Source organism: Perna viridis, chromosome 4 (genome assembly GCF_037379345.1).
Source record: "Perna viridis isolate PV_CMFRI_1.1 ecotype Kerala chromosome 4, ASM3737934v1, whole genome shotgun sequence".
Taxonomy (NCBI): Eukaryota; Metazoa; Mollusca; class Bivalvia; order Mytilida; family Mytilidae; genus Perna; species Perna viridis.
Window position 1 is genome coordinate 21756165 of NC_142448.1, and position 14979 is coordinate 21771143.

Sequence of the window (14979 nt, forward strand, 5' to 3'; positions counted from 1 at the left end):
GCTGTAAGGAGGTAGGTACCGCAAAGTATATGTAACGCTTCGAATTGTGTGCTATCACGAGTGTGTTGATCTTTGAGTATTTTTGTTTTTCTTTTTCAAGAATAATGCTCTATTCGATATTTAACCGAGTGAAAAAAAAAAACAGTAAATCGCGTATAATAAATGACTGTAATTTGCCTGTTCGTCATGGCGCGGGCGACAAAATATCTTACGGGTCCATATTTATCGGCACTCAGGACCGATGCAAAAAAAAAGAGATTTAATGAAAACCACAAGGCGTGTGTCCTAAAAGTTTCCTAATTAAACAAAAATCCTTTTTTTTTAAATCTTTATTTACTTGTATTCATTGCATTTAGAATATATTTAGTGTATCTAGTTATTGTATTCAATTGATTATTCATAAACTTCATACTGAAGAAAAAATATGAGTTTAAAATATTGCATTGAAAAAAATTAATTCAAAATGTGTAAAATCTGTGACTTCATTCATTTATTTATTTATTTCTATTCTTTAATGAATGAAGCCCATAAGGGTCATTTGAAAAAAAAAATATGTCGAAATTACGACATACTATTAGTATGTCAAAATAACGACATAGCTATGTCCAAATTACGACATACTTGGTCGAAATTACGACATATCATAGCGATATTACAATGTATCATGTCGAAATTACGACATACGATGTCGAAATAACAACATAGCTAAGTTGAATTACAATATATCATGGTGATATTACGGCATATCATGTCGAAATTACTACATATTATGTCGAAATAACGACATACCTAAGTCGAAGTTACGACATATCGTCATATTTACGACATAATATGTCGAAATTACGACATAGCTAAATCAAAATTATGACATAATATTTCGATATTACGAATTAACAGCGATGATCCAGACAGCATGCCTCCGTTGGGCCAACGTGGGCTGATGGCTGGTTCGTTGGCTTTTGGTTGGCGTTGGCAAGACCACGTTGGCCCAACGTAGCAGTGAGTGGTTATGGAAAATATTTCCTCTTGATTTATTTTTTTTCCAAAATGTTTTCTACTTGACCAGCTAATGGTTAAACATGACGTTTTGAAATTTTAAATATTTTCATTCTGTAAAAAGATTCTACGTTGGCCCAACATTGGACCAACGCTGGGCCTACTACATTCAGAATAACCATTGCATTTTATGTTTCTCGTTAATAAGTTGTTTTAGAAGCTATTTGTTCTTGTTAAATTGCAAATTTTAAATAAAAACCATGATTACACAATTTACATTTTTCTACATTTGTCCTACCCAGAGCCAACGATGAGCCAACATTGAACCAACATTGAACCAACGTCGAAACAATTTTAGCAACACACATGTTAAAACAGGCTTTATTTAATTTTTAATACAAAAATGTATGCCAATCTCCAGAAATGTAAAACTAGTTAGCAAATCTAGACATACGCATGAAAGCATATATTGTGTTGCATCTAAACTGAGATATTATATATATATATAATTTTACTTTTTAAGAAAATAAGTTTCGTTGGGTCTTTTCGCAAATTCTGTTAACTGCAAGTTCAATATTTATTTAACAAGTATTCGCGTTTAATATTTAGAACTTAATAATTCAACAGCTTCTTATGAATAACCAATCTAAACTATGATAACAACAATATACGTGATTGCCATCCCCATATGCAGTTTTGTAACTGAGAGCATAATACACTTTTTTTTTCTTCAAAACAATAGGCAGGCGCGTAGCTGCCGTTAGGCAAAAAAAGCTTTTGCCTGCACTCACTTTTTTTTATAGATAAAATACATCCAGGAAAGGCATAAATGATGCTCTAAAACGCTATCTCCGCGGAGCTTCGGGGGGCTTCGCCCCCCTGGACCTGCTAGGGGCCTTAAGCGGCCCCAGACCCCCTGCCGTAATTTTGCCTACACTTCAATTTGACCTCAGCTACGCGCCTCATAGGTGTCTTTAATTTTGAACAAATGTATACATATTTTCAATGTAAATGCTACATAAACACATAACTGTGACAAGCATTATCATTTTTTTCTCTTAAATGCAGAAAAATTGTAAATTTGCAATATTTAATATACCCATGCGTGTGATATTTGCAAATTTTATAATAGATTTTCTTGTTTTACTCTTGTAAACTGCAATCAGCTTGTCATTGATATATTATAACTGGAAAGATTGTATATGATAAACTGAAGGGAAATTAGAGTTCTTAATTAGAGTATAGCACCAACTAGCGCTCTGCGACATAACTATTAATAAAATTCCGTTTTAATCTTAAAGAATGCCAACGTCGGACCATTTGGTTGGGTCAACACTGGGCGTTCATTGGGTCAATGTTTGCATTACGTTGGGCTAACGTTGGGCCAACGTTGACTCTCTTTGCACTTATGACGTTGGTCCAACGTAAATGACTTTGTTGAACCAACGTTGGCCCAACGTAGAAATGCTGTTTGGGGAATCGCGCGCAGGACTGTCACAAGATTTTAACAAGTACATATAAATGACATTTATAGGACCTACACTGCTACCACTCTCTCCAAAGAAGAGATTGTGGAAAACCATAAATCTGTGCTATCGTCTTTTGGTCTCTCTACCAAGGACAATGATTGTGATTTACCGTCTATGTACTGGATTCCTAAACTTCACAAGAATCCATACAATTAACGTTTCATAGCTGGATCTGCAAGATGTACCACCAAACCTCTTTCAAAACTTTTAACTTCTATACTCACAACTGTCAAAGAGGGTCTACAGTCCTACCACAACACTTGTTACTCCCGTAGTGGTATTAATTCAATGTGGATCCTGAAAAATTCGAAAGATCTTTTGGAGACAATCAGTTCAAGACTATTATCTGAATATAATAGCATTAAAACCTATGATTTTTCAACACTGTATACTTCTATTCCCCATATTCAGTTAAAAAACATTATACATCGTTGTTTTTCCAAAAAAAGATGGTACACCTAGATACAAATATATAGTTCTTGGTAGAGATTCCTCATACTTTGTAAGAAATAATTCCAAATCATCTTCCAAATATACAGAGGAAGTTGTTTACAAAATGCTGGAATCTTTAATCGACAACATATTTGTCCAGTATGGTGGACGTGTTTTTCAACAAACGGTCGGCATTCCAATGGGAACAAACTGTGCTCCTTTACTTGCTAACTTATTCCTTCTCTCTTATGAGACTGACTTTATAGCTGATCTGATCAGAAAGAAAGAATATCGTTTGGCTAGATCCTTCAATCTCAGTTTCCGCTATATAGATGACGTATCATCTTTAAACAATCGTAATTTCGGGGATTTGATACATCGCATCTACCCAAAAGAACTTGAGATAAATGATACTACAGACCCTGTGAAGTCAGCCTCATATCTTGACCTACACTTAGAAATCGATGGTAAAGGAAAACTATTGACCAAACTTTACGACAAACGTGATGACTTTTCATTCAGAATTGTTAACTTTCCTTTCATCTGTGGCAACATCCCTTCGGCTCCTGCGTATGGAGTGTTCATATCACAACTCATACGTTATGCCAGAGCTTGCCAAAACTACGCAGACTTTTTGTATCGCGCTAAAACTCTAACAAATAGGCTTCTGGAACATGGTGATGTTGCTACAAGATTGAAGTCATCACTACAGAAGTTTTATGGTCGTCATCATGAACTCGTGGATCGTTATGGTGTATCCATCAGCACCATGAAAACTGATGTATTCAATGGGTCATAGTTTTCCTTTCCTCTTTTGTCTACCCCGGACTTGACTTTTTATGAGCAACTCGGCGGGTGTTTCTAGAAAAGCAGAGGATGCTTACCCTACCGGTGCACCTGGTCCATGCTCCCAGTTTTTAGTGGAGTCCGAGTTGCTCATTTGCTTTTGTTACTTTGTATGTATCATTTTAGTTACTTTATGTTCTTTGTTGTGAATGTCTGTTTTCCATGTCTGGTCTTTGTCCCTGGATTACCGCTATAATCTTGGTTCCCTTGATTACTCTTTGAACTTTGTTATCTTTTTGTATGATAATTAAAACAGTTTTTTTTTTTCATTTTAAAAGTCCTGCAAGACTTATTTCCAAAAAAAAAGCTGTATCCCACATCACATGGACATCATCAATGAAAAAAATGGTGTCATAAGAATAGAAATAATGCCAAAAAAGTGTCTGCATGTCCTAATATGATTTGCACCGGTCCTATGTGGCGATAGATTTTGACTGGTCCCTTAGTTTAAAAAAAATATTTGCATCATGTTACAAAATGGATAAGACACATGTCAAGTAAGTAACACATACTTATGCAGTCATCTCATTTTATAAGTATACTACTTTGTATCATAAATTAACATATGAAAATACTAATTTCATTTATATAGATAATAAAAAAGGAAAATGGTTTTTGGAAGGGAACAGTGTTAAAACTGTAAAATTTGCAAAGCAAACGTTTGGCTGTTTTCTCACCTGGATTCGAACTCGTACCGCTATAACACCTATGGTGACACCCAGCGCTCTCGTCCACCAGCTGGGCTACATATGAAAGAGTAATCAAGGGAACCAAGATTCGAGAGGAAATCAAAAGAATATATTAAAGAAAGGGACTAGGGAGGGAAAATAGTCACTCGCAACAGTGAACATGAAATAACCAAAAATAACACGTACATAGTAACTGACAAGTAAAAAGTAAATAAACAACACGAATTCTACTAAAAAAACTGGAATATGGACTAGGAGTACCGATAGGGTAGGCGTCCTGCCGAGGTGCTCACGATCGGGGAAACGAAAGAAAAAAGGAAAACTATGACACGGTGAACAAATCGGTTCTTATGGTGCAGGTGGATACACCATCACGACCCATAAGATTAAACTTCTGTAGTGATGACTTTAATCGTGTAGCATTATAACCCTGTTGTAACAAGTCAAGCACGGTACAAAAAGTCCGCGGAGTTTCGACACGCTCCGGCGTAATGCATGAACTTCATACGCAAGTGGTAAAGGGATTTTCCACAGATATAATATGGTTTCGCTGGCTGGTGATTCCCATAGCTTTAATAATCTAAGGTTGTAATGTATGGTAACACAAGATAGCTCATGTAAGTGGTATTTGATGTGACTTATCATCTATTCTACATAGCAACGCCAACTAGATGAACTGTTCTGTACTACCATATATCGTGTACATTTTGTACCTTCGAGGACGAATCCCCCGGCCAGCGAAATATACCTCTAATTCTTTTCTTTTTCCTTGAGGATTCCATTTGACCAATGTCTTCGCAAAAGTTATTGGTGAAAGGGTATTTGTTTTCTCATTTCCCACAGTTCCTTGTTGTGATGGCATTCGACCAATATAGACCTGTAGGATATATGTCATAAAAGTCTATCTTTTTACCGCCCTTCATGTCTCTGCCCCATACATCAAGACTGCCTTAACATTACTGTTGAAAAATTCTTATTTGTGTTTGCTTTCTCAGATCTTTGGTGTTCCAGATATTCTTCGGCTGTATAAAAGCTGCTCCGGCTTCTCGTATCCTCGCATTAACCGCTTTTAGCGTTGTTAATTTTTGAAGGCTTGAATATTGTTTCCTGTTTTTACATTGGACTCGAATGTATTCTCCTTTGAGTTTTATTGTGTGTTGTTGCGTATTTGTTGTCCTCATTTGCTTGAGGTTCAAATTAGTTCAATCCTTCTGAATATCTAAGTAGCAGTCTTTATAAAAATCAGACAGGAAGCGGTTCATGCATTTCAAGAACCCATCGAATTCACTGTTATTTCTAATTTAGAAACAGTTCCAGACCATATAACCAGCGTTAGTTTTTCATTTGGTTGTTGCTCTTATATAGATTGTACATGAAACTGGCACTTTGCAAGAGTTGTCATTCTTGATTTTGATTGATTAGGTTGATTTTAGTGGGAGATAAATGTATGGTTTTCTCAAAATTGCAAATCTGAGTACAGAAATAATATCGATGTAAATATATAGCATATGTAGACTGAAAAAAAAAGTGTTGCTTGCTCGGTGGGTTTTCTACACCATGAATCAATTAACCATTGACAGTGTCGGAGTTTTCTGTTGATAGGTACTAAGCTAACAAATTTTAAATTTTGGTTGTAGGGGTGGCGTCAAGGATGTCCATTTGGCTGTTAATTTGTAGTTTCAAGTGTCAGTCAATACTTTTTTTCATTGCTTTTTATTCTTATACACACCGAACAATTTTAAAAGGCATCGCGTCCAACATTCATTGTATACGTCCATACAACGAAATGTTCCAACCACTTCATTTTGTATTATAAGAGAGATAACCCATGTCCAGGAAAAATTCTTTAATGTCAAGTAATTTACTGTTTACCACTAGCAAAAATTTTATCTACTAAGTAATCCATCCATGGTTCTGGTAAATATGGTACCATACGGGCTAAAGTCTACAAAAGAACGTATAAATATGTACTTATTATCAATCCACAGATAGTGTCATCGGTGTTTTCATGATAATTTACTATGTGGACTGATGTCCATCCTCCAAGGACTCAGCCTGAAGATGACGAGTTAAATTTCCGAATTAAAGCAGTGAATTACTTACAACATAACTGTTCAAAACTACGCAATACATTTGTTTATATGTCACGTTTCTGTTGAAAATATACTATTATACTCTTCTTAAATGAATGAAATAAAGACATACACATATAAATACAATGAATCATAAAAGATTTTTTTTTATTTATGGTACATGTAAATTAAAAAAAAACTGCTAGTAATGTATGAACTGAAACAATGTTTTTGTTGTATTATAATTGCAACCCAAGACGAAAACTAAACTTCTGTAATAAGCAGATATAACTGAAAGAATAATCAAGGGAACCAAGGTTATAGCGGTAATCAAAAGAATGTAATCCTGGGACAAAGACCAGACATGGAAAACAGACATACACAACAAAGAACATGAAGTAACTGAAATCATACATACAAAGTAACAAAAGCAAAGAGCAACTGAACACATTATCTCTATTAGAATGTTTGTAGGTGTGAGCACTTGGTTTCATCCTGTCTGATAGAGGAACATAATATTTTTTTATTGTTTTGGAAAGAAATATTTCATGTAGATTGCTTCTTTTTTCTTGGCTTTAGAATGTATAGAACAGAATATTATAGAATGACAATAAATTTCAGATATTGTCAACGTGTCATAACCCATAACTTAAGGTGTCAAATTTATGCGATTTTTTAATGAAAACATGCAAGTCCGATTTGTGGAATTTTCTATAATTTGTGACTGAAATTCGTCCCTCCCACAATGAACTAATCGGTGTGTAAGTATATCTAAGTGCAACAAAAATTATAAACTCAAAATATTAATTCAATGGACTTTTACAAAATACACAACATGAAAGTCGGGAAAATGTTAATTCGGAGTACTTTCAAAAAATACACCACATGAAAGTCGAGAAAATGGAGTAGGAGAGGTTTTTTTTGTGTGTATGTTATTTGATTTGTTTTTTGCTTTTTTATTTTTATTTTATTTTTTTTTTGTTTTTTTTTGTTTTTTTTGTTTTTGTTTTTGTTTTTGTTTTTGTTTACTTTTGTTTTAAGTTCTAACTTTTTGGCAGAAAAATAGAAACGAAACCTTATAAAGAACAAAATGTTTTTCTTATTCTTGCTACAGCATAAAAACTAGTAATAAACAAGCAAGTCGCCGACCACTCAAATGTATATGGCGTTGTATTTCGATAAAATATTTACAATTGCATGGGGAACATTTTAGTGCTCTTGTCCATCTTACATTTTATAAGTTCAAACACAGGGACTATTTTCCACCATAAAATATGCTATTTTAATTATAATATTGATTGCTCTGGCTGTTAGTAGTAGCTGTTTGTAGTTAACAAACAGTTATTGGTGGCGGAGCCTTACCGTTGGGATACCTGGCCGAACAGTGGCGTAGCCAGTGCCAAATCAAAGTGGAAACATGTGATAGCACAGACAATAGGAGGGCTTTATTTTGGTTAGTTTCTGTTAAAACCAGGTTGAAGCATTGGCTTCTTGAAATACATTATAGCTACGCCACTGCCGTAAAACTCGGTTATGGTCTTATATATATATATCTTATTTGCAGTTAAAATACCATCTCTACGCGAACTGAAAAGTAGACTATTGATATATAAAATTTGAGTCGGATTGCATTTTATAATGGGAGCAATTCCCTATGGATTTAGATTAGTCATATAAAGGTTTCAGTAATAAATTGGTTTGACCGACAAGTCAGTAACTTACACAATATACATCATAGAAGGAATCTGAGCCCCCGACAAGATATCTACATCTAGGGTGTGAGCTGATCACGGCATCCTCCATGGCATCGATGACGGGTCCTAGACCAGGATAAGTACTATCACTACTGCCCTGTACAGCCACATATAGGTTCTCTAGGTATTCCTTTGCGTTATAGGCCTGTTTGACATCTGGTGATGCCTTCTCTTCCATCAAATCAAAGTCTCGTTTTAGTGCTTTTAGCTTGAATAAAATGGAATACTGACATAAATGTAAACTGATATATCATGGCAGTTATGTTAATACCAGATTCAGATGTTTATCTCTTTTTCCATGCTCTGACTTTCAACTTTATGAAATTGCTTCTTTACAACATTTAAAAAAAATAATGACCAGGAAACAATATATATCAACAAATAACTTTTAAGCAAATTTGATACTAAGCATTGAATTACTAACGCAAGTGAATAGGACGCATGCTGTTTTCCCCAATATGCCTTGAACGAAACGGGTCAAAGGTAATAACTTCGCTAAAACTTTATACTTAAATAAAAATTAAGACATACACGTCATTTTATGATATAAACTTTCTGAAAAAAAAAAACCAACTAGCTGGATGTTGTCATATACAAACTATTTTAAGCTACGAATTTCATCAGAGAAATAAAAAAATAACAAGCACCATCCTTAAAAAAAGATAGCAGAAGCAGTAAAATTTTGTCCTTTTTACTTAAATTTTTTTTACATTTCATTCAAGAAAATAACACGCAATTTCAATTCTCGATACAGCTTTTTCAAACGCGATCAGGTGACTTGGGTTTCCATAGAAGGACGTCTTTAATGACAGAGGGTAAAAAAAAATGAAACTATACCGTTTGTAAAAAAAATCTGTCTCATGGATACTCTATTTGAATACTCCATTTGACAATTTTCGATAGGTTTAATACGTTAAAGAGTCAAAAGACTGGTTTATCTAAATCTATAATCTTACCGATTGTGGATTCAGCATTCCAGTCGCACCACCGAAGTTTCCAGGTTCTATGACAACCACTTTAACGCCAAACTGGCGCATTTCTAACCTAAGAATATCAGAGAAAGCCTCTCCGCCATATTTTGTTATCCCATAAGCGCAGTTCTTGGGTAAACAAATGCGACCTTTGACGCTTGTTGTGTTTATAATTCTACCTAAAATAGCAATACTGGTAACTTGTATCCGTTTCAAGACTGTTTCTGTGTGCATTCCAGCATTAAGTGTGTTCACACATGACAACATAAACAAAGAATTATTGTTAGTCATGCTGGATAATACTTGTTTTTCTTAACTTTTTGTTTTGTTTTTGTTTTTGTTTTTGTTTTTTGCTTTTTGTTTTTGTTTTTGTTTTTTGTTTTGTTTTTTTGTTTTGTTTTGTTTTGTTAGTTTTTCTACAGTAATTATTTCCAATTAAAGCTATCTAACTATCAATAAGATTTCTTTGCTACGAAGGCTTATATCATAAACTTAAGAAATAAATCATGGAAACTCCATTTTATCATTGTTTTACCACGGAATCACGGGCTAGCTATTTATATCGCATTGTTTTTACCCGTGCGACATCAAGGGGTTAAATAACGACGTAAATGGCCAGCCCGTGGTAAAACAGCGATAAAATGGAGTTTCCGTTATTTATTTCAATTCTACAAGGACTAGTTTCATTTCTTCGTATTTTTAAATAGACGCAGCCTATGCGTTGCACGAAATGTTGGTCATGTTTTATTACTTTTTGTACCATGGCTGCGGTCTAAAGAGCTTTGAGGCACGTCATAGTAGAATAAGAGTAATCATGGGAACCAAGGTTATAGCGGTAATCAAAAGAACGTATTCCAGGGACAAAGACCAGACATGGAAAACATACACGACAAAGAACATAAAGTAACTAAAATCATACATACAAAGTAACAAAAGTAAATGAGCAACTCGGACTCCATTAAAAGCTAGGAGCATGGACCAGGTGCACCGGTAGGGTAAGCGTCCTCTGTTTTTCTAGAAACACCCGCCGATTTGCTCATAAAAATTCAAGTCCGGGGTAAACAAACGAGGAAAGGAAAACTATAAATGATATTCTGGTTGTCAAATATTTCTGAATACATTCTATATGTTGCTGGTATTGTCCAATATCATTTACTTTATACGTATATAGAACTATAAACAACATTCTTTGTTAAGCCAACCAACCTTTGCTTTTCCTGATGAAGGGTAGAAATGCTTTGGTAACTCTGACCATTCCGTACATGTTGACTTCCGATATACGGTAAAACACATCCATGGTACACAGTTCAATGTCTCCTAACATGTTTACACCGGCGTTGTTAAATAATGCCCAGAGTCCTGTATATAAAGTAAACAAGGGCACATTACTACGGGACGCCGAATGGGACTTCATCTTTTTGTAATCAGTCAATTTCGTGTACACAAAATTGAATTCTGTCATAACAAAATCATTTTTGTCGTACAAAACTATGTTATACAGACTTGTTTTATGACCACTTCAATTTTGTATCGACAAGATTCATTTTTGTAGACAAAATTCATTTTTGTCATGACAAAATTCAATTTTGTCAAATAAGTATGCAAATATTATCTTATTGGCATAGAAAATTGACTTTGTTCCCTAATATGAAAATTAAATAACAAAAGTCAATTTTGTGTCACAAAAATCAATTTTGTGAGGCAAAAGTCAATTTTGTGTCACAAAAATCAATTTTGTTATGCAAAAGTCAATTTTGTATGCAAATTTGTTTACAGAATCATTTGGATATGCAAATGAATCTCTCTCGTTACGATTTTGTAAGAAGGCCTCTAATTGGATATAGTAACCGCGGGTCTCGTAGGTTTCCGATTACTTCGAGCAAGGGAATATCATATGGTTGATGCGCTATTCTGCAAAAGTTATACTTAATTAGGTATTACTTACTTTTGCATAATAGATCATCAGCCATATGACATGTCCTTGCTCGAAGTAATCGGAAACCTGCGTCTGCGAGACCCGCGATTGCTATATCCAATGAGAAACCTTTTTTTACAAAATCGTGATGAGCGAATTCATTTGCATATCCAAAGGATTCTGTGAACTAATTTACATACAAAATAGACTTTTGTCTCACAAAACTGACTTTTGTGACGCAAAAGTGAATTTTGTGTTCAAACGACAGGGTTCAATTTTGTAAACACAAAGTTGAATTATGTGACAGAATTCAATTTTGTTATAACATTTCTTAGTTTTGTATGCAAATTAGTTCACAGAATCCAACCTAAACTAATTTACATACAAAATTGACTTTTGTATTCAAAGTATTCAAATTCGGTAATAAAAGAAAACTCCGTGATACAAAAATGATTTTGTCATGACAAAAGTAACTTTTGCCCACTGACAGATTACTTTATGTGACAAAATTTAAATTTGTAGTATGTTATAAATTTTGTTAATCTGAACTATTTTTTGTTGAACAAAATTCACTTTTGTCTGTACAAAGTTGAATTTTTAGTACAAAACCAAAAGAATCCTATTCGGCGCCCCCTGCGAGCAGCATGTGCATGGAATTTCGACAAAACTGAGGAAATACACTCAGTAATAGCCTGGAACCTTCTTTTGAAACTTTCTACATCCGCCCCAGTGGTATGTTTTTTTATATGATGTTGTTTCTTAACTCAAATAGTATAAATTGTAGCAAATGATAAGTCTGAATGTTTTAGTTTTTTTTTTTATCTTTTTTCTCAAGCTTTACCACATCCAGTTTTGCCATGCACTTTCGAAACGTATTCAACAGCTTTTGCAACTTCATCATCTTTTGTAATATTTAGCCCAAGGATATGAAGTCGTCCTGTTCTGCTTTTGCGGAGACTTTTTGCGCCATCGCTTTGATCCGACAAGCAACCTGCAAATACTGTAAATCCAAGACTGTCCATCCGCTTGGCAAAATCATGTCCAAATCCTGTGAACAGAAAAATGTTTTCATTGACATTGATTTCCGAAATAAATATAGTTTATTGTAAACACTAGAAATATATTATAATAAAAGAACTAATCAGTACAATGCATTACTCTCTCTACGCGAGGACATTATTCTAGTCTTCAAGTGTGTGAAGCAATCATTCTTAGCGTATAACAACTGTACATCGCAGTCTGAACTAGTTATTGGGTTTACAATCAAATGCAGTCTAAACACTTGATTCACTAATATTCATTTTTATTTACTTATTTTAAAAAATAAACACATATAAGTCAAGCAAGTACAAAACATATAACACAATACAACAAAAGGAAAATATTAATACTTTCTCCCATGTAAGTGACTTTTTAACCACCAAGCGGCGATTACATTTCTGAGTAAGTTTTCTACAGATCTCATGGGAGAAACAGATTCTCCGTCAATGCTCTCGGGGGTTACAATATTTCTCCACTCCAACAGGTTTGAAATCTAAAATCTATCTCGAGTGATGAAATCTCGTAATCTCCTCGAGATTGAAGGAGAATGTATATATACATCTAGATGTAGCGGAGAACTCTGCTGACCTTTTTTTCGCAATTGTTTAGATTGCTTTATAAAGTCGCATACTTCAGGCAAAAGTTCAATATTTGGATTGAAAAAAGTTTTAGTTGATTGAATGTTTGATCAATATTAAATAATATAAGTAAACAGTATTACTTGTCTTAAAAAAGTTGAACCTCTCAATGCTTTATTTTGCACGTTAAAAAAAATGAAACTCGTCATCATTTATTACATTTAGTGCATATTCTATTTTTTAACATTCTTATATCAACCAGTTTCAATTGCCAGTGCATGGTCACTCACCCTGAATTTGGTTATAAGTAGTATTATTTCAAAACTTGATTTAATTAAAAGGTATTGTTCTATTTCAAATTATTTTGTTTTAGTTTACTATAAAGAAATCTGAACTTTCAGTGAGAGATGATATTTTACTAGTAAAGCAAAGGTATGATTTGTATTTTTCCTGCTATATCTAAATCAGAATCTTTAAAAATATTTGAAGCAAAGAAAAACAACATAAATAAACCTTGGTTATCAAGTGATTTATTCACTTGAAAAGCCTCTTTTAGTAATGGATTTGTTCTTTAGTATTTAGTTTAAAAAATATAACATGAACTGAAAAAAAAAAAAACAATGCTAGAGGAAATCTACCAACATCCAATTTTGTTTTTATATTACATGCAGTTCTCCTCAATCTGAACATTTTCTTCAGTAAATGTTATGGACAATTTTTCAAAACTGCATTTGTCTTCCAAAAACGAAATACCACAGCTCTGTATGTTTAAGAAATTTCCATTTGATTTTTAGTAGGGCAGGGTGAAATTTGAAATAAAAAGGCAGGGTTGAAATTTTCAAGAAAAAGCCGTGGTAAGCCAAAAGAAAAAAGGCAGGATTTATCATTGTCCTAATGATTTTATTTCGGAGGTTTGTGCCGAAGAAAAAAGCCAGGACCTAAATTTTCTCACCTTCCATATTAAAATCAATTGGTTACTCCCTTAGTGGATTTTGAAATAAAACGTCAAGAATATTTCTTTTTAAATTCAGGCTTATTCAAAGTTAGAAATGTAACGGTTTCAGGAATTGACAAATGAGTAACCAGATATAAACTGTGCATGGACCAGGTGTAGTGGTAGGGTAATCGTTTTCTGCTTTCTAGCAACTCAGGTCTAGTTGTTCATTTCATATAATAAGAAAATATACCTATCATAAACATGTATCAGATAGGTACATATACCCAGTTCCCACTTGGTTATGTTGATATATTTATATATAGTGCTAGAGGTTGTCAGCAATTTTCTGACTTGATTTTGGGGTGTGGAGGAACAGATAGAATTACAACCCCTTACATTGAAGGAGTAATATAGTAGTAGAAAATGTAATAATCTACTAGTGGGAAATGCAATGAAATTCTAAGAAAAATACCATTCAGTAACTGTACTATAAAAAATGTATGAAAAGGTATATCTGTGTATATGTGCTTTTAGTTAACCCACCTGTATCGCATCCTGTGATGAGCACACCTTGACCGCTAATCGATATCCTTCTGGTTTGAGATTTCCTGTAAAGGTAAAATCCTACATATATTAACGACAGACAGACGAGCGTCGCTGTAACGTAAGTGCACGACAATACTATCGGGGCACATACAACTGTGACCAGCCAGATAACTTCATGGTTTGTTAGTCCAAGTGGAATATTGGCCATATTGTGTGGTTACCATACACAGCGAGTATGTTAAGTGTCTTTCATTTGTTTCTTAAGAGATAAAATGTTTGATAACGTTAAAGATTATGAAAATATTGTAAGTATACAAATATTATACAGATAAGTATCGAACAATAGAATGACAAAATGCAGAACAAGGAAAACGTAGTTCAATCTAACCATATTACCATGCGTGTTTAAAGTGGAGATGCACATGCTGCTCGTTGGGGCGCCGAATGGGACTCTTGTGGTTTTGTACTAAAAAATCAATTTTGCACATACAAAAGTGAATTTTGCTCAACAAAAATGAGTTCAGATTAACAACATTTATTACTAACTATAAATTAAAATTTTGTCATACAAGTAATCTTTCAGTGGATAAATTTTATTTTTGTCATGACAAAATTCATTTTGTATCACAGACTTTACTTTCGTTACCTAATTTGAATATTGGGTAACAAAAGT

The 14979-nt window shown here is 33.9% G+C and overlaps 1 protein-coding gene across 1 annotated transcript; it reads right to left on the reverse strand.

Moving 5' to 3' along the window:
• Window positions 1–6323: 6323 nt before the first annotated feature.
• On the reverse strand, window positions 6324–14580 carry LOC148619309 (D-beta-hydroxybutyrate dehydrogenase, mitochondrial-like). The gene is made up of 6 exons (XM_088579034.1): window positions 14304–14580; window positions 12046–12252; window positions 10496–10648; window positions 9275–9468; window positions 8287–8526; window positions 6324–6437 (listed from the first exon to the last, which is right to left on the reverse strand). The coding sequence occupies exons 1-6, from the start codon at window positions 14512–14514 to the stop codon at window positions 6354–6356; spliced, it is 1089 nt and encodes a 362-aa protein (XP_088435160.1). The 5' UTR covers window positions 14515–14580; the 3' UTR covers window positions 6324–6353.
• Between the last annotated feature and the right edge of the window lie 399 nt (window positions 14581–14979).

Excerpts from the sequence above, each read along its gene's own strand:
- LOC148619309 (XM_088579034.1), bottom strand. The coding sequence starts at position 14,514 with ATGGCCAATATTCCACTTGGACTAACAAACCATGAAGTTATCTGGCTG. Across the intron at positions 12,253-14,303 it reads CATCACAGGATGCGATACAG|GATTTGGACATGATTTTGCC; the intron begins GTGGGTTAACTA and ends TTCTGTTCACAG. Across the intron at positions 8,527-9,274 it reads GAATGCTGAATCCACAATCG|CTAAAAGCACTAAAACGAGA; the intron begins GTAAGATTATAG and ends ATTTTATTCAAG.